A 19,941-nucleotide genomic window follows, 5' to 3' on the forward strand; every position below is an offset into this window, starting at 1 on the left:
CCCCCCGCCACCCCTACGCCGGGCCTACGCCGCCCCCCTGCGCCGCCCGGCGGGCCGCCCCCTGCCCGCCCCCTGCATGCCCCCCTGCGCCGGGCCTGCGCCGCCCCCTGCACCGGGCCCGCACCGCCCCCCACGCCGGCCCGCACCGCCCCCCCCCCCCCCCCCCCCGCGCCGCCCCCTGCAGTATGTATTTCTTCCACTTCCCGCCCCCTATTGTAAAAATAAATAAATATATATCCGTACATAAGAAATACATGTATTCAGTAAACAGTAAGGGTATTTCAGTCATTTCTCACTTCTGACAGGATTTCAGCCCATTCAATAAGTAGTCTGCCAAACATTTAACTTCTGTGACCAGCTGCTTCTTTAACAAGCTGCTTCTCTGGCCAGGTAGCCACCAGCTGGCTTCTGAACAAGTTTCAGCTGTGCCAAACAGGGCCATAATTCCCCTCCAATAAACTAAAACAGCATATTAGCTCAAATACAATGGAATGGCTCCACTGGCATGCATGATAGGCACCACTATGACACTCCATACAATCACATACAAGGATGTAAATATTTTTGTGAACAAGTATAGCTGACAACCCAGATGAGGTTTTAAGGTGTTGCATCTTGCTGACAACACTGCTGAAGTTTAAGAAGACATATTTACTAATAAGTTTCTTTTATCTCCTTGGCATTAGTCATCGGTTCATCTATAATGGAATCCAATACACTAGATGCAAAACTGAAATTTCCTAGTCTACCTAAAAGAATATATATCACATTTCCAAAGTTTCATCATCTTATCTACGTGCTCAGAAGCATATTATCATCTCATCGTATCATTCACAATCAAGGATATGTTCATTGAATCATACACCCAAGCTGGTCTGATCCTGCAAATTATGCATGACATCAAGAGTTAACTGGTGTTGGAAAGAAAAAAAAAGTGATGCATATAATCAGTGAGATGGCTACCTTACCTATGAATGAAGAGGTGATAAGAACATCCTACATTCTCCCTCCAATGTAGGGAGCACATTGACAGATAGGAACGGCTGAGGAGCAGACATGTTGGTTTGCTGTGTGTGAGCATGGACACGGCCTTGGTACATGTGTTGGTCACCAGAAGCTCTTGCAAATTCCACTGTACGTTGTAATCTCGGATCAATATATAATAGTTTTGCAAGGCCCTTTTCAAGCTTCCCCTTCTCTATCTCAAGGAAGACAAATCTGAAATATGATTCAGACAAAAACAATAGAATCATAAAAGAGAAGTGGGTCTGTAACAACTACTGTACCATGAATCCATCTTCTATGCTTGTTAGCAAAAAGGAAATGAGTTAATATAGGGAAAGTAAAAGTTGAGCAGTTACTTTGATTCAGGAAAACAGTTATCTTCTTTGGAGTCGTCCACTTTCCAGCTAGTAAATTTTCCAGGAAGTGGCTTATCAGCAGAGAAATATTCAAGTGAAGACCTCGCCTGCATGATTGACTCATCAAGTTCTTCATGTATCGACACTAAGAAAGAGGATAAATATTAATTTTCTCCAGGTAGAAAAATCCGCACCTTTATTCTCAAGGTATCAAATCCTCTATTGTCAAAACAGACAAGAAGAGATGTGATGTCCGAGAAGGGGATATCAACTCTTCTAGTCAACTTTTCATAGAACAACTTGCACACGATTAGCTGTGTTACGTAGCAGAAAGAAGCGAGTATGTTGCAATCACCCGTACGAATGAACTACATAGGCTCAGGGACATGAAAAGTACATATTATTACACTGATCTTGAAAAAATGGCCAAAACAGGAAATATATTCTGAACATATATACCTTCTTGTTGCCGATGGTAAGTGATAGAAGAGGCAGCTCAGTTGAAATTTTTTTGTAATTCTTGGCACTCGTATGCTGGTTCTGTGCAGTTGTGAGCTCCTCATATTTGATCCTATCATTATATTTGCTTTGAAGAAAAGCATTCCTGTCCCAAGCCAGCATGAGCGCAATGGATGTCAGAAAGGAGTAGCTTATTTCGAGCTTCAAACATTGAGTTGGCTGCTCATCTGTCTTATCAAGTGCGCCATCTTCATTTTCCTCTCCCTGCATACGCAAGTTACGATTCTTAATGGAAGAGGAGAAGCCAAACTAGTCCCACAAATTTGTTCAGAAAAGGAAACAGGAACAGGCACAACCAAATTTGAGGAAGGCATGAAGGAAGAGAACCTGATCTACTTGCATGTCAACGGCGCTGCTACCCAGCCGCTCAGAGATTCTCATCGCGAGAGAAGCAGAATGCCAGAATCCGAAGCTTCTCAAGTCAGATGTCTCTGAAACAAACTAGGACGGTAAGCATATGTAAAACTGCAATAAGTTGTACAGACTACAGACTACAGAGCATGGGCTTGTAATTCCCTGCACAGACAATTATGATCCTTGGCCAAAACATCTCACTCCGTTAACATGTAACGTGACGTGTTCGATTTTCCACCACATCCCTTGGCAATATTTTGGTCTGCATGGTTATGTTCCTCCAAATTTTGCAAAAATCATGGGGCAGGGGCGTGCGTGCATGAATTGGAACTTGAAACGAAGTGCTATAAGAAACCCTCCCACGGTACAGCAAGGATGGGAATACGAATATACATTCAAACCGGCGGACCCAGTATTGGGTACACCCAATAATTTTTGCAAAAAAAATCGAGGTTAGTAGGTAAAAATCCACGGTCAGATTCGAATACAAATAGCACAGGTTAGGGGGTTTGGGTGTTCGATTTCGCACAGCAGAAAAGGAAGGGAAGGGAAGGGAAAGGGCGGACGTACCTTGTCGGCCGGCGAAGCAAGGGCGGCGTCACTCCCCTGTCGTCGCCGCTTGGAAAGAAGGCGGCCGAGAGAGAGAGAGAGAGAGGAGAACGGTCCATCTTGTGGAAGGTGATTAGGGCATAAATCTTTAAGGCCCAGTAAAGCCCAATTAGCAGGAAACTCTCGCTCCCGTTCCGTTGCCTACTTCCCTTCATGTTCCGCCGTGCACGCTTTTTTTTTTTCGGTTTCGATTTTTTCTGTTGAAGGCCGGCCCATGAGGCGATCGTAACTTGAATGCGGCCCATCAACTTATCACTCTGCGATCTGCGTCACAACGTACGGCGGTTGAGCACGCGTGCATGCTCGTCCCGTTGCCCGGCCTGTGGCGCAGCACTGCAGCAGCGTCAGGCCACCAGCAGCTGTGGAGCGTAGCTGTGGACTATCGGAGTTTTTAGGAACCGTAAAACTAGCTCGACAAAAGCAACATGCGTGCATGCATATGCAGCTATACAGCATGTACAACTTAGGATATCCTAGCATTTTTATGACAAATTAAGAAGATAAGAAAATAACGTAGGTATCTCTATTTAATGCTTCGTTCAGTTGTCATTTTGCTGATTTCACGGCCGGTTGGCAATAATTAGTTTCCAAAACACCCTAGAATGCCTTACATTTACAAATTTTGAAACCTTTAATGCCTTACTCCCTCCGTTCCAGAATATAGCTGCGTTTAGCTTTTCTCAAAGTTAAACTTTTTAATTTTGTATGTGCAATTATTTATATTCATGAAACATATTCCATGTCTATCACTATGGCATTTGATCGCGCGCTTGATAGGTTAAAATTGGTGGAAAACAAAATTTTAAAAGGTAACAAGAAATAGATTTAGAAAATTTAAATTCAAATCAGTAAAATTTTAGGCGGGAAGGATGTCTTTAAGGTCAGGTCATGCCTAACCCGCCTCTGGAAATCAATTTTCAGGGGCAGGTCATCCCTAAACTGCCCCTGAAAAGACCATTTCTAGAGGTTGGTCATTGTTGGCACTCCTTGATCTATACGAACTAATCCGCAAGCGTACGAATATCGATGTAGCTTTCACCAGAGAGTTTACCTAGGATATCGAATTCAAGAAACCATAAGCGTGACCACACCTAGAACTATTCAACCAAACCCATCAACCAGGGGAGAAGAGGCAAGAGGGTAGAGGGCTTAGCTTCAGCTAGCCAACTTGTTACCCAGATAGCTTGCTACTCACTAACTTGATCTGCTTCGGTGGCTAGAAGAGAAAGGATTGCAGAAATGGGTGAGAAGGGAGTCCAACGGCAACATGCTACTACTGCTATAAAACATCCGAACATGGTGGACTACAAGGGACAGACAGGGCTATCACCACCGGCTGACTACCACACTATTCCATGGGGTGGAACACAACCCGAGGCAACCGACCAAGCCTAAGCACCACGCCTAAACTATCGAGTCACTGACTTTCGCCTCACGTTAAGATTAGAAGAAACCCCAAATAGATAGAACTTGTTAACCATGCAGACGAGGAATCCCGCAGATCAACGAAAGTAAATAAATGAATTACTGAAGATAAGATAAAGAGAAGAACTAGCGAGACACTAAAGATAAACGAGGAACTTACTTAGAAAAGCTTTATTCCTCCGAGGTGGCTACAGAGTTAGAGTAGGACCGAGGGAACCTGGCTCATCTCCTAGCTTGGCTTTCACCCAAGCTCTCACCTAAGCTCTCACCTCACTCTCTCCCTATTCAACCGGCGGTGATAGACTATTACCACCGGTTTGGTTCGAACCGGCAGTGATAGGCCGTTTGCAATGACTCAATTTATAGTAGTGATGGCTTGAGGTGGATACAAATCAACATCCGATTTGTTGTTTATCTCCGGATTGACATGGTGCTCGTGGAAGGCTATCCTACCTCTGTGTTGGAATTACATCTATTTATCTCATAATTGTGGACGGTAATTTGAAAATTTGTGTAATTTATTACAAAAATGTTACTACAGATCATGATATTATTTCTTGTGTATTTCTAGCCGTTGATGGTGTGCATTGCTGGTTTTAATATTCAGAACACATGATGAAATTTGGTAGCTACCAAAAAAGTAGTAGAATTCTCAACTGTCAATTTACTGTGTACAACATGTAAAATTTAGCATCTGCCAATTTACTAGTAGCACAGCGGATAGCAGCTCTCAATTTATTAACCGCTAGGTGGGTGGGGGTGGGGGTGGGGGGGGGGGGGGGGGGGAGGGGTGCTGCCCTGGAAATCGCCTGGCCAATGAAATTCCCGCTGGGGCTTCTATTCCACGGGATAATTAAGCATTAGCTCCCAAACTAGCCCCAAGAGTTGAAGATAAGAACCGACCCTCCGGGCCAGGCACCAAGAGTTGGATGAATCATTTGTATGGAACTGTCGCTATAGTTTTGCAAATTCAAACTGTACTGCTTAAGTCTTTGGTAAAAAGAGACAATCGTCGGCTGAATTCATCCAAATGGTCTAAGCATTGTCAATAGAATACCGCTGCAGTTTCTAACTCATTTTTTGATAAAGAAAACTTTATGAATTTGAAGATTGTTACATCAAGATGATACAAGATATTGAAATATTCCCGACCTCTAATAACTAGGATACACACAACCTTAAAAGGATAAACAAAAGCGCACTAATTAATGACACTCAATCTGAAGATTAGACTGCCACTCATGCGAAGTTTCTCTGTTTTAATAGTTCATGTACGAAGCCAATGTACACTCGAATAGAGAAGTGCAAGGAGTTATCCAAGGATTTCTAACTCACTATTTCAGTCTATGACACGAAAAGGTTAATGTGTTTAAGGCGTGCAGCCATGTTTGAAAGATGCTTTGGCAAGCAAACGAAGTAACTGTATGGTGCCTGTCTTCTGGTCTCTACTCTCTAGCTTGTTAACAGGGATGGGAGCATGCATGAGACCATCTCACGCATTTACCTTGCAGAGTTTCAGGTTGGAAGCATTCCCGTCCTCACCATCGTGTTCTGTTATCCATAGCTAGAGAACAAAATCGTTTGCTGCGTTAGATCATGACATATAGGCATACATATAGCATATCCTCATCACGGTCGTCTATTTTTGGCATTTAGACAAAGGTCATGTGCTATTAATACCGCCGTTTGCTTAAGCTCAAATCTAGAGGAGGACAAGATCTTCAAAATTCCGATCCCTATTTTTTTTTCTTTATGTCTCAATAGGGTTGTAATTGGCTTTGGTCCACACGATGCTCCTGGATCGTCAGGCAATGAGTGCACAAGCACGTCGCAATTTGCAATTGCAACTAGAACGTAGCATGCATGGCAAGAACCGCAGTTATTTGACATGGTTCTATGGCTCATTTTGCTTCTTCATCACCCGGCATTTTTGTGAGCTGGGCGTGAATATTGTTGCGAGATGAGTGAATGACTCATCCTGACGATGCCACTATATGCAAGCTGACAACGCCTCGATAGCAGCCGACGACATGGGCGTATGCATCCACTATATGCCAACCCTCGCTGCCGAGCACGCAGGTCCGAAGAGAGAAGATCCGGACAGCAACTGTGGATTTTGTTAGTGGGGTTTATTGACAGCAGTGTATCAACAGATATAATGATCGTCGAACCACTTGCATTTTTTTATTACATGACTTCCACATGGTGAGAGGAGGAGGAGAAACCAGCTACATCACCACCTCCAGACTTCAAGTATGTACCTAGAATTCCCTATTTTCTCTCTAAGCAAACATGCGTGAACAAAATTACTCTCCATTTTACATTTTTTTACTTTTATGTGTGCCCTAGCAAAAAGCTTTGCTTGAGACTAAACCAGTGCTTGAGAAGGCTATGAGACAAGTATGCTCTGCTCTCCTCCCTCCAAATCTGGTGGTTTGTGACTTGGGCTGCGGTTCAGGTGACAACACACTCATCTTCCTCTCTGAGGTGATCAAGGCAAGTAGGGGCCATAATATGGTGGGGATCCAATTCTTCCTCAATGACCTACGAGGCAATGACTTTAACCATATCTTCCAATCAGTTGAACAGTTCAACAACTCAGTTACAACACATCATAAGGGAGAAAACTGTTGCCATTCTATATTGCTGGGTTATCTGGGTCCTACTACACTAGGCTTTTCCCTTCCCAAAGCATTCATCTATTTCACTCATCGTATAGCCTCCACTGGCTGTCTCAGATAAAAAAATAAGAATACGAAATTCAGATCAGTAATTAATAATTTAATTTTTTTATACATATTCTTGATTGATCATCATTGTGCTAATAAAGAGTGGCACTATACGCCATTCAGCTTCCTGATGGGTTAGATGGAAACAAGAGAAACATTTACATTGCAAAGGCTACATCACCACCCTGTGTGGCGCAACTATACCAAGAGCAGTTTCAGAAGGACATGATGCTATTCCTTAAGCTGCGATATGATGAACTGGGGATTGGTGGCAAGATGGTGCTGACTTTTCTTGGGAGGAAGGAAGAGGGTATATACAGTGACAGTTTGAATTATCTTTGTGAACTACTCGCACAATCTCTTCAATCTCTTGTTGATAAGGTATAGATTATAATGCAAACACTTCTACTCACTACAAAAGTTTGCGTTGCATTTGGAGGACAAGATGGTCTTACACTTCCATTTCTACCAAACAATCCACCAACGCTACACACCCACTATAAATTAAATATACTTCTTCTTTTTTTTCTTTTTTGCAAGGAAAGCTATAAATGTACTTCGACTACACCATCCAACCAAAAAATAGTATTTATATATTATGTAAAAATTTGTATGAATACTATTCTTGGAGTCCAATGCAAACAATTATAATAAGTTCAGTAAAATTCTATGACTTCTTTTGATGAAAAAAAGCCAAATCACGCAACTAAGTTCAGTCTCATATATCTTGTAACAGGGCCTCATGGAGGAAGATAAGCTGAACTCCTTCAACCTACCAATATATGGGGCGTCCACTGATGAAGTGAAGGCCGCTGTCAAGCAGACTGGGCTGTTTGACATCAATGAAATTAAACTATTTGAGTCAAACTGGGATCCTTACGTGACGACTCAGAAGATGACAATGTGCAAGATAGCATCCAGAGTGGGGTGAACGTCGCAAAGTTCTTAAGGGCTGTGATAGAAACTCTCTTTGTAAGCCACTTCGGTGAATCTATTCTTGACGCCCTGTTCAAAGAATTCGCAAGCAAGGTAGCAGGGTATCCGGAGAGGGAGAAGACCAAGTACACAGTCATTGTCCTATCCTTGCAAAGAAGATAGGCATATCGATATGATCTGCACATGTTGCTTATTGATATACTTCCAGTATCTAATTCATTGTTTTTGTGGTTTAATATACTTTTTGCAACGATTGTGGTGTAATGATTTGACTGTACACAGAACAATCTTGATGTTACCATGATATATTACTCAATCCTTTTCTCACAAAAATATTAATCTATTCCGTGAAATTAGTACCTTAATTAAGTGTTCCCACATGATACACACACTCGAATTATTCTCATTGTGTGGTTTGTGTGTCTGTAGTCTTTGTAATCAGAAAAGGTTAGAAATTATAGCTAGGGCGGTAGTTTCCTTTTTCTCATACCATATAATGTGCATAAGAATTCCCAAGTCCTGGCTCCGCCTAGCTAAAATGTAGCAACACTCTTCACTCCTCTCTTGGTTATTGAAACACATGAATATACATTGTGTGGTTTCTGGGTTTGTTGGGGACACGACTGGCCTTGGGGATTACGCCCGTTGTTTCGTCAACCGTATTCCGTAACGGAATCTGACAACCATCAGCCATCAGGCATGCAGGGGAAACGTGAGCAAGAAAATGCAACAAGTGCAGCAGCCAGCACACCTGGTGTCTGCACATTGGAATACCAGCTCCAGCCCTTATTAGCACAAGGAAATACAACGGCTGATGATGGTTTCCTTATCTCACAACACAAACTGATACCCACAAGCTCTCAGTGGAAACCACTTACCGCACAGAACGAAATACATGAACCCTAAACTTTTGTAATATGGAGAATCGGAAAACTGAAAAAAAGAGAGGCAAAGCTACTACAGACAGAAGATGGTGCCAAACATGTGGTGCATCTTGCTGAAGAACTTGACAGGATGGTGGTGCCCCTGGTGGTGGGCGCGAGGTGGCGATTGCGCCTTCTGCTTCTTCCGCCGCCTTAGCTGGAAGAACTGTTGCATTATCTCCGAGCACTCTGCCGACAGCACACCACGTCTGATGGTTATTTTTGGATGGAAAGGATGGATAGGCCCCGCGGCCTGGCTCTGGTTTGCTGAATCCAGAGTGCTTGTTTGTCCATCCCCAGGGAACAACCTGAAAAACAAGTGTCAGAGCAGTTATTTTTTTTAGTTTTCCATCCTCACCTTGATAAATGGAAATTGTAGGTTCAATAAAAGCAAATGAAATATGAAAAAACCTCTACATTTTAATTGGGAATACCCTTGTTTCCTACTAGAGTGTAAAACTACAGGTCTCATCCAAATGTGAGAAACACAATATCAATAAATTTGGTCTGAACATGGGGCATATAATATCAATGAACAGCTAAGCTAGTGCGTGGCAGTATCATTGACAAACCTGCAACTGTTCATAAACAAATGTACCTTTCTTGAGCTTTGTTTTACTAATGCATATAATTGGTACTAAATTGCTAACGGAAGTGAGAAAAAAACAATTTACTCTCAATTCCTATTGATACTGCATGAGGTTACCAAGGGTTGGCCAAACAGATGAAACCAAACAGCATCAGGGAAGCTTCACAGCTTCACCATTTTTAACTGACTTCCATATATGCTACCTAACAAAAATTTGATCAGTCTTTTACAGAGATTTGAGTGAACAAAAGCTAACCTTTGCTGCAGATGCTAATTGTTGTTGAAAAAGGAAGAGGCAACTCCATCTCCTTTCAACTAGGACACTAGTCTGTTATTGGCCAGGCCTCTTGGTTGCAGTCAGCATATACAGCATGCAATAGCAGCCATGCCCATGAGCAGGCCCTATATCTAATTTCTGCAGTGATCTAACTAGTTTTCCCCCATGACATCAATCATTCTGTTCTTGCATGACATTAGTTGGTTGGTTGGATTTACCTAGGTCCCACACGAGATTTGCAAGGTCTTATGTCATTATTTTTTATCTGTGGTGTTTTAAGCAAGAGGAGGTACCTGATGATGATTGCTTTCAGAGTATTGTCATTCAAATTTGAATCAAAACTCTCATGTGTAACTCTGCCATTATTTGCAGGTTAGAACTCTATTAATATTCTTATCCTATGACAGTATTCTTATTGTTTCTATAATAAAATACTATTTCGATAGTTTATCTACTCCATACATATAGCCATATGTCACAATGGTGCATTCTGCATTGCTTCAACCATATTACCTCCAAAAAATCTGCAGCCGTGCTTCAAGTGTGAAAAGTCCAGAGATTAAAGATCCTAAGCTACAATAATGGATTGGTATAAAATTTTCATGCTGGTATAATATACCTAACCCAGCTGCCATCGGCTCCAAGAAGCTTGTTTGGGGCACCCCATACTACAGTGTCGATTCTAGCTTGAAGAATAGCTCCAGCACACATGGCACAAGGTTCCAGTGTCACGTAAAGTGTTGTATCCTGCAATATTTTTTATTAGGGGGTTTCTAAAATAGCAAATTTATACACACATAAATGCATAAAAGGATTCATAAAATTGCTGTGCATTCGCAGTCACAAAGTTCAGCATTTAAAAATGGGTCTTTATTTCAAAAAATGTCACAAAGAAAGATATTTTGTGCTGTGCTTGTGACAGCCGAAAAGCAATAATCCTTCTGATTCAAAATTTTAAAATAATGAGAACTGAAACACACATTTAGCATAGCGTAGGGATATGAGAAGCCCGAATCTATGAACTAATAGCTATAGCATGTAAGCATTTATGTATTGTCAATTAGACGGCTATCCATCTCAAGTGCCATAACCAGTTTGAGATGATATCTCCCAGGACAAATAAAGATATTATATAAAATAGAAATGATTCAATATGAGGGGGATTTTTTTATGCTTCTCGGTCAGAAAACAGAAAGCTATGGATGTGAAATATTACCGCCAAGCGCCATGTCTTGAGTTTGTTAGAAGCTTCTCTTATACAAACAATTTCAGCATGTGCAGTTGAATCCCTGAGATCTTCAACTCTGAAGACAAGGAGGGCACAGAATAGTTAGCAAAGTGAATATTTCAAATTTTTAGCCTATGGTTGGTTATATAATATGATACTATTACTTACAGATTACAGCCACGAGCAATAATTTCACCGTTTTGTACTAGCACTGCTCCAACAGGTACCTCCCAAATATCTGCAGCTCTCTGGGCTTCAAGTAAAGCTTCCCTCATGAATAACTCATCAGCCTTTCTCTGCTCAGCATCACGCTGGTACGCTTCCTCCCATTCGTCAAATGTCTCCTTCAATACCTGTTTATTTCTTTGAAAATTCCTCCTCTTCAATTCCGTGTCTTTCCCCCCTGTTTTAATAATTTCCGGAGCCTCTTGCACAACATTCTTCTCTTCAAACCTTATACCTCCCACAGGTAATGCTGGTGGTTCATGGATGCTAGTTGAGGTACTTTCATGTGGCACTACTGCTTGCGTTTGAGGGTGACGATAAGGAGTTATAGCACTTGAAGGATCATATATCCAATCAGCTCCATCACCACTGCGACCAGCTTCCATTGCACTTATGTTCACAGAAGAGTTGTCAGCCAACATTCCTTTACCAGTATTAAACTCACCAGAACCCTTTGTTGTGATCCTAGATGAAGTAGCAGTTTTATGTTCTGGTAAATGTCCTTTTGTGACATCTATCAAAGTTGGTGTGCTATCATCTATGATATTTCCTTCGGGTGATTCACCCACATCAGATTGTTTTATTCTCTCCTCTGATACATGTAGATCATCCTTAGAACTTCTAGCCAACAAGTCTCCCTCAGATCTACGTACTTTAGGTTCAATAACAGTTTCTGATATTTGCAGACCCTGTGTATCAGTGTGAAAATATTCCTCCTTTGACTTTGAAGCCACTCCAGGTTCTGATTCTCCACTGTGTGACATTATCAACTGCTGATCTTTTGCTTTATTTTTCTTTCTTGTGCTGTCAGTATCACGTTCCTGACTAGAAAGCCAACCCTCTGTACTCTGAGAATTACTGGATGAACTTTTTTTAATTGATTTGTCACTAGAATCATGAGAGTCGCCACGCTGAATCCATCCAAGACGGATTATGTCAGCAACATAAGCCCAGAGTGACCTGTGAACTTTTCTAGCAAGAGCAGATTCATTTTTGGGTGTCTGGGAGGCCGAATTAGTAGCCTCATCAGCTGATGAACCTTCCTCCTTGTTGGCCGTCTTGAAGGTCTCTTGAGAAGTAGTACTATGGACATCCCACATCTCATCAGCTGGTCCCTTCATTCTAGACCTTGATGAAGAGCGTGTTGTACCTTCCACTATGGATTTCTCATGTCTCTTTGTTGAAGTAGTGTCTGCATCTGAGACTCCCTTTTGAAGCTCATCAACAAACCTTCCAACATGAAAGGTAGAGGATTTCTCTAATCGAGCAGCTGACTCTAGCATGCTTTCCTTGACAGACTGCCCAGAACTTGAACCACTTGGCATAATAATTCCTGCAGTAGTTTCAGTTCTTACTTCTTGTCCATTTCTTCCCATTATCGCTTCTCCTTGTGCCACATCCACAGTAACCATAGATGATCCCTGTTCAGTGCTCTCTAACAGCAAACCAGTGATGTCTTTGTCATCAGAGATCCCGCTGGTGTCTGCCTGCTGCCAGATCAAATCCATGTTCTCATGTGTATCTTCTGATCTTACCATCCTATCTCTTGAATCATGAGAGGTTTCAGAAAATTTGCTTCCTAGTTCACCATTTCGTTCTGTACTAGAAACTTGTGTAATCTGCTGATCATTGTTTCCTTGTTTCTCCCTTGGCCAATGTACAGCTGATGTCCTACAAACTTGATTGCCATTTCTAGTCACAAGACCTTGTGAACTGCTAACAACTGTAGCATCACTAGAATGGATCTTAGCAGGATCAATTTGTTCTTTCATAATGCCAATTGTATTTACATCTGAAGTCGACTGAAACTGATCATCAACTCTGGTTTGGAGATGACTGCCCGAAGTGCTGGCTACAACAGCATTACTAGCAATATTAAGTTCAACTTGTTCTTGACTTGCCTTTCTGTTGTCAGCAATATTAGAAGATGACGTTGAGTGAAACTGATCATAAAGTCCAGTACCGTAATGACTTTGTGAACCCCTAACCATGGCAGTATTACTAGCAGAGATCTTATTTTGGTACACTTCCTTTTCCTGGCTCCTTGTGCTATTAATGAAACTCATATTGGAAGTGGAGTTCACGTCTGATTTAGTTTCTGAGTGACTTTGTGAACTTCTAGACGTGGAAGTATCACTCGCCCGAATCTTCGAAACATCAACATGTGTAATATTCTGTACGTCTATATCTGTTTCATGTATTACTTGCTGGTTCACAATCCTCTTCTTATCTCTTGTAACGTGAATTATATTCTGTAAGGAAGTAGATCTGTCATCAATATCCGTCTGGTTTACTTCATCATAATTTCTCTGTGAGTGAGAGGCCCTGCTGACATTGTGACTGCTATCAGTTGTTACATTTATGAGGTTCTCTGAGTTTTTACTTGATTCAGTGAGTGAGACCAAGTTCTGGTTCACCTCATTGTGCTGATCAACTTGTCTTCTACTGTCGCTAGCCATCTTCACAGAATTTTGAACAGAAGATCTATTCTCAATATAGTTTCCTCTATCTTCCTGATGATAATTCTGTGAGCTTGAACCACGTTCAGTTTGATAATCTTGGACTTCTGATATCTCCATTATCTTCTGCGAGCTCTTCCTTGATTCATCCTTATGTACTGTAGCTTGCTGATCTACATTGCTACTGTGTTTCAAAATGGATGTGTTCTTTGAACTGGATGTCAAGTTAGTATCATCCTCAGTTATAACCTTGACATCTTGCGTATCTGTCCTAGCATCTGTTATCCTGACAAACCGTGCATCATCATAATCATATGTCTCTCTCTCATCATTTGACCGACCTACCGAATGCCGTCGGTTTCTCTCTTCATATGTCTGCTCAGTTCGCCGGTCTACATTGTCATGCAACCTCACCCTTGAGGATGAATTCTCCTCTTGCCTTGCACGTCTTGCCTCAACTGTGCTTCTCAAACTTGAAGCCCTGTTTGAATCATCCTCATGGAATGAAGTTGCTCTAGCAGACTTCTGAGACCTCCCTCCAGAGTAGTACCTGCGCTCAGCAAGGTCTTGCTCATCATAATCAATCTCTTCGTTATTCCAACGATGTGATCTCATGAGTGAAACATCCTCTCCATCAGCATGTTCACTTCTCGTGTGCCGCGAAGCATGTCTGTAATCATCATTGCTAAAGCGCCTCCCTTCTCTCCAGTCATCAACCTTATCATCAATCTCAAAATTCCTACTCACTTTTCTCCGATCAGATTTCCGTACATCCTCAGCACGCCGACTAGCCCTCCTGACATCAACCATATCATCAGAGACAAAGTCTCTCCTTTCTCTTCTCTGGTCATATTCCCTTCCATCACCACGGTACCTTCTAGTTTGAACACTCCTCGTGTCTACTGCATCATCGAAGTCAAAATCCCTCTTATCTCTCCCTTCCCATCTCTGCCTCTGCTGCCTCAAGTCAAGATCATCCTCGTCATCATGGTACTCCCTCTGCTGCCGCCGCCTCCGGTCAGAATCCCTGAAACTGCGCCGGTCCTCATCCACATCCCTTCTCTCCCTCCGCCGGCCACTGTACGCATCCTCACCACTGTAATAGCTTCCCAGGCCCTTTCTCCTACCACAATCCCTACATCGACAGACATCGTCGTCGTCGTCGTCATCATCATCTTCCCTTCTCCTCCTAACTAAACGCACAACCTCCAACTGACCACGATCACAGTCCTCTTCGTCCTCCCAATCATCATGGCATTCCGTCAAATACCTCCTGCGCGGCCACTCGCCCCCCTCGTACTCCCACACCTCCTGCCGTACCGCCCTCCCTACCAACCTCGGTGCATCCCGCCGTCCACAGCCAGCTCCAAGCAACCTCCCACCTCCGGAGCCACCGCAAAGGCACCTGCCCGCCTCCAATCGCCGGCAAACCGCCGCAAGATCCGGCCTCTCAGCGCCGCGGCCGCAGCAACGGCAGCCGCGCGCCTCCACCTGCCACGAAACTTGTCCAGCCACCGGCCTCACGCCGCCGCCGACGCAGCAGCACCGCGCAGACGCTCGCCGGCGGCAGCATCGGGGCGGATGCGGGTGCGTCGGCGGCGGGGGACGGAGCCGCGCGGAGAGCAGCAGGAGGTGGGCCGAGTGGCGGAGCAGGCAGCCGTCGAGCAGGATGCGTGGGGCGAGGTACGGGCTCTGCTGGAGGAGCTCGTGGTGGTGGCGGCGGTGGTGCTCGTCGGCGTCGTCGCGGTGGCAGTGGTGGGAGGGGAGGTAGGAGTACGAGTAGGAGGAATGGGCGTGCAAGGACGGCTTAGCTGCCCTCAGCGCGAAGGCGGCGGCGGAGTAGGAGCTGAACATGGCGGCTGGAAAGGGATTCGCGGCGGTCCCCGCCGGCGGGCCTGGTGCTTCCGGCAACCGCCGGAGAGTATCGGAGGGGGGTTTGAGTGGGATGCAGCTGGCAGTGTGTGTGCCGTGTGGGAGAGCCGCGGGATTGTCCGTGACGTGGCGCCGTGGGGCCCTCGGGTGGCGTGCACACTGCAGTAGGCATGTCTCCCTGTCGTCGGATCTGAAAGCCATGGATTTCTTCAATTATACAGCTAACTGAACTGCCACTTGACTAGACTATCGTGCTCGACTGCTCGAGTGATCACCGTACTCTTGCATGCTGAGATTTAAAGAACTTACCACCAGGGGAATAGAGACTAGCCATGATAATTGATAAACCTAACATGAGGAAGAGCCCTAAGTTGGTGCGGAGCGGTGTTGGTGAAGATCCTTGCTCATGTTCCATCCATGGTGCTTGATAGGAAGTTAGGAGATGAAAAGGAGGTGGAGAAGATGACGTTGGAGAAGCTTCTTAATAAGTCCAACCCAAGATGAGGAGAAGGTTGATGGCACGAAGGTAGTGCTTCCATAAGATCTTCCATGATTCCTTGAGCTAAACACATGAGAAAATGTGGAGAAGAAGTTCCAGGGTTCATGCTCCATAGCATGTTCTTTGAGCTTGAAAAGGAAAGAGTAACAGATGGAGTGGAATGAGAGAGTGTGAAGATGGCTTGACTCGGTGGAGAGGAGTGGTTGAAGTGTGTACTTTGGGCCGACAGGTGGGTTCGAAAGAAAGGCCCGTTTGACATGGCTGCGACTTCTCGAAAAACAGCTCCAGCTCTGGCTTTTCTGGTGGAGCGACTTGTTTGGTGGAGCTGAAACCATTTTGTAAAATTTTTAACAAAATAGCTTCTTCATATTTTCTAAAAGATGAAATATCCAAACTACCCTTATTTTTTCCTATTTTTCCTTCTTATTTTTTCTTCACATCCTCTCCCCTCCTTATCCCCTTCTCCCTTGCCACACATGCCGCTCTCCCACGACAACCTCCCTCGCGCTCCGGCCACCAGCCGGCTGTCAGTGTTTTACCGCCACACCCACCGAGGGACACCCCCGAGGTGGTGAGTTTGTAGGTAGGGTGTCGCCGAGATCACGAACTCGAAGGTGTAAGGAACACAAGATTTAGATGGGTTGGGGCCACCAAGAGCATAATACCCTATGTGTGGTTTATATTTTCTTAGGTAGTAATCGGGTGATCTCCTTCTGTTTGGAGGGGGTTCTTGCCGCCCTTATATAGTCCGGAGGACAGGTTTACATGGAAGTCCTAGTCGGGTACAACCGTAGGAGTCCTATCCGAGTACTTCTCGAGTAGTATCCTACCGTGTCCGACTAGTTTCACTACTGTATGAGTAGTTCTACTGCACTACGAGTAGTTACAACTGATGTAGAGCGTGGGCCATGTCCCATCCCGTATCCTAGAAAAAGTACGCCACGTGCACAGTCCCGTGTATCCGGGTCTGACAAGCCTCCGAGCTCTTCGTAGACGAGTACTGCAGGCATCTGAGTACTTCTGAAGGCATCTTCGAGTTCTCCGAACTTCATCTCGAAGGTGTCATCCAAATACTTCTTTGGCTGTGTTGAGGCTGTGAGGTGCTCATGCCCCGAGTAGTTGTCAAATCTTCTTTTTATATGGGATGCGATTAAACTCGCACTATGTAGCCCCTGAGCCTTAGGTTGACTTATAAAATCAGGCTGAGAGTCAATTTAATCTTAAATCTTCTGTCCTTATCTTCCAATATATTTGAAAAATAAGTCGCTGACGATACGTGTCCCGTAGCCCCCGAGCTTTGAATCCAAATCCCCAAGGTTTGAAATAAAACAATCCAAAGAATCGTGGCATGCAATATATGACGGTAAAGATTTGATGGTGAAGATGGCCAAATCGGTTCAGTAAATTTGAAAACCTCTTTTTTCGGATGAATTCCTTGAAAAAATGGTTAAACAGATAACTTCTCCAACAAACGCTCAAAATTATCTCTCAAATCAGTCTTTGTTCCCTGAGTCAATGACTAAATAAGACCTCTGGGTAATAATCTGAAAAACCCCTTATTTCGGAATAAAATCCTTGAAAATGGTTGACAAACATCTACCCAAGATAAATTTTAAAAAACCTCTTGGATCAGGTATTGTCGAGTAGTTTTATAACGTCCAGCGTTTAAGCATGAGAGCTGTCCCTTGAAGCACGCTGAGTGCCTTGTCCCATCGAGCCCCCGAGCCAAGGAGCCAGATGAGTGTCGTAGAGTATAAGTAGCAATCGATGGCGCCAGCCTCTGAGTCCAGGCATCGGCCAAGTAACCGCTGGATCTTGAACAGACGATGAAGCCATCTAGTCGGAGTCGATCCCGACTTAGGTTGTAGGCGAGACGAGCAGTCGAAATAGTCGAATATGTGTAGAACTAGTCGTAAACTAGTAAACCCCTTGATATGGGAGCGAGGCCTCGTTAGTAACATAGTGTACGAGTCAGAAACTAATAATCAGTTACTCGAAGTATGGGAGCGAGGGCCCTTCAGCAAATTTGTGCATAATAACAGTCGTAAACCAGTAAAATAGAGTTGTACAGGAAGTGTGCGCAAGGTCCCTTCAGTGACCTAAGGTACTAGTTGGAAATTAGTAATCAGTTACCGGAAGTATGGGAACAAGGCCCATTTAGCAAACTTACGTGTAAAACTAGTCATAAACTAGTAAAACGGTGTTGTACTGGAAGTGTGAGCGCAAGGCCCCTTCAGTAATCCAAGATACTAGTCGAAAACTAGTAATTAGTTATTAGAAGTATGGGAGTGAGTGGGGGGCGACGGGCCAAGTCAGGAGCGGCGGGTGGAGGGCGGTCAATGGAACAGCGCACCTGCCGAGCCGAGCAGGGGCGGCGCGCCGGGGGTGCAGCAGGTAATGGAGGGCAAAGACTACATGTGAGATGGAGGAGCCGGGGGGAGCCATTTTTTTGGCTCCGCCTCCGCCGTTGGGCTCCAGAGAGCGCGTTTCCAGGAGCTTCACCCGTGGAGCCGGTTGCATACACCCCGTTTGGCAGGGCTTCACGTGGAGCCGGGTTTGGAGCTGGTTTTGAAGCCGTGCCAAAGGGGCTCGAAGTGAGGGGAGGGCAAGTGTCCTTTGCATGTGGTGTGTTGTCCTGATATTACTAGTGATTGGCGCGCGCCTTGGCGCGCGAAGAAAATAACAGTTATTGAAGTGTATTATAAACATAATTGTACATATGGTAGGCATATGTTAGAGTACATGATGGCATACATTAAGATTTATACACAATGGGGTACAGCAGTAAGCTAGCTAGCATGTATTTACAAAAATTATGGAGAGTAAGACAACGATAGAGAGATCTAGGCAGCACTCTTTTCTTTAAAAAGAAATTTGCACCAGCATTAGTAAGCATGGGACCGACAAAAAAAATATATTCTAGCCCTGGCCAAATAGTTTGGCTACACCAAAGCGAACTACCATTGTAGGATCCCTATAGAACCCCAGATTCTTAGTTACGCGACAAAAAAGAAAGAAACAAATAGGACGTGCGTAGATGGTACCAAAAGTTGTTCATCATTTTAGCATTTTTAAGCTATTCGCTGTGCAATTTACCATTTTTAGGCAGCAAACAATCATTTAAATTGAAACAGGTGCAGAGACAAGCAATCTTTGATCTTAAGCTATACATCTAGCAAATACTTGAGCTGAGGAATCAAACAAAATTAGATCTAGCATTTTTAGAGCAATATATCAATTAATATTCGTTTAACGTGACCCTATCGGTTGGCCTCGCCGGCGGCGCCCCTGCGCGCATAGTGTTTATATTGTCGTACTAAATGTGTCTCTTTATCTTATTTTTGTGAAAATTAAAATAATTGTAAATGTAGTGGTTCGCTACAATCGGGTGGCCACGAGGATTGCAGGAACCGAGCTAAAAACGTAAGAGATGCAATGTTTTGAAGTGTTAGGGGTTTGAACGTAATTAGTATTTGAGACACATGCATGGACTGCAGGTTAATTTTTATAAAGTTTGGGGTGTTTTTTGCAAAAATCAATGGGCTCAAACGTGGACTGCGGGTTGGTTCTTACAAAAGTGAGGATTTTTTACAAAATATCCGGGACTAGCTCTTCAAGCCGTTGGATGGATGATCAGATGGTCGAGGATTTTTGATCGACGTGGCTAGCCTAGTTGGCCGGGCAGGCCGCCTTCGTTTCATAGTTTTTAATTAATTAATTGGTCTAACCGTAGGCGGTAGCTGCGCGGCCGCCAGTGTCAATTTGGCTCAAATAGCATGCATGGTCTGACTATTCTTTTATCAACATGGTCAAGGGGGTTGATGTGGCTTAGGTCAACCACGATCGATTCCACTGTGGGACGTGGTAGTTTGACTATCAGGATAGAAAACTATATATTCGAGTTTCTCAACAAGCTCTCCAAGCATAATTTCTAGG

General features: G+C 43.9%; 2 protein-coding genes and 1 pseudogene across 3 annotated transcripts; 1 reads left to right on the forward strand and 2 right to left on the reverse strand.

Annotated features, from left to right (window-relative positions):
- Positions 1 to 515: 515 nt before the first annotated feature.
- On the reverse strand, positions 516 to 2,913 carry LOC112889580. 2 transcript variants are annotated; one of them, XM_025956297.1, is made up of 7 exons: positions 2,805 to 2,913; positions 2,208 to 2,311; positions 1,821 to 2,084; positions 1,556 to 1,729; positions 1,362 to 1,468; positions 969 to 1,218; positions 516 to 881 (listed from the first exon to the last, which is right to left on the reverse strand). In XM_025956297.1, exons 2-6 carry the CDS (start codon positions 2,259 to 2,261, stop codon positions 969 to 971), a joined length of 849 nt encoding a protein of 282 aa, XP_025812082.1. In that variant the 5' UTR covers positions 2,262 to 2,311; positions 2,805 to 2,913; the 3' UTR covers positions 516 to 881. The 2 variants fall into 2 exon arrangements, with proteins under 2 accessions (XP_025812082.1, XP_025812083.1); XM_025956298.1 differs by having other exon boundaries at positions 964 to 1,218.
- Positions 2,914 to 6,298: 3,385 nt separating this feature from the next.
- On the forward strand, positions 6,299 to 8,095 carry LOC112890526 (annotated as a pseudogene).
- A 462-nt stretch (positions 8,096 to 8,557) lies between these two features.
- On the reverse strand, positions 8,558 to 15,729 carry LOC112888726 (tRNA(adenine(34)) deaminase, chloroplastic). Its single transcript, XM_025955026.1, has 4 exons — positions 11,119 to 15,729; positions 10,939 to 11,026; positions 10,342 to 10,469; positions 8,558 to 9,164 (listed from the first exon to the last, which is right to left on the reverse strand). The coding sequence occupies exons 1-4, from the start codon at positions 15,705 to 15,707 to the stop codon at positions 8,891 to 8,893; spliced, it is 5,079 nt and encodes a 1,692-aa protein (XP_025810811.1). The 5' UTR covers positions 15,708 to 15,729; the 3' UTR covers positions 8,558 to 8,890.
- Between the last annotated feature and the right edge of the window lie 4,212 nt (positions 15,730 to 19,941).

The sequence above is a fragment of the Panicum hallii genome, chromosome 4 (assembly GCF_002211085.1).
Source record: "Panicum hallii strain FIL2 chromosome 4, PHallii_v3.1, whole genome shotgun sequence".
Lineage (NCBI taxonomy): Eukaryota > Viridiplantae > Streptophyta > Magnoliopsida > Poales > Poaceae > Panicum > Panicum hallii.

What these genes read in the sequence shown, in the direction of transcription:
- LOC112889580 (XM_025956297.1), bottom strand. Translation starts at nt 2,261, where the DNA reads ATGAGAATCTCTGAGCGGCTGGGTAGCAGCGCCGTTGACATGCAAGTA. An exon ending in TTACCATCGGCAACAAGAAG is followed by an intron (nt 1,730 to 1,820) that starts GTATATATGTTC and finishes GAGCCTATGTAG; the next exon opens with TTCATTCGTACGGGTGATTG. An exon ending in AACTGTTTTCCTGAATCAAA is followed by an intron (nt 1,219 to 1,361) that starts GTAACTGCTCAA and finishes ATCATATTTCAG; the next exon opens with ATTTGTCTTCCTTGAGATAG.
- LOC112888726 (XM_025955026.1), bottom strand. Translation starts at nt 15,707, where the DNA reads ATGGCTTTCAGATCCGACGACAGGGAGACATGCCTACTGCAGTGTGCA. An exon ending in TCAAGACATGGCGCTTGGCG is followed by an intron (nt 10,470 to 10,938) that starts GTAATATTTCAC and finishes AAAATATTGCAG; the next exon opens with GATACAACACTTTACGTGAC. An exon ending in GCCGATGGCAGCTGGGTTAG is followed by an intron (nt 9,165 to 10,341) that starts GTATATTATACC and finishes CTTGTTTTTCAG; the next exon opens with GTTGTTCCCTGGGGATGGAC.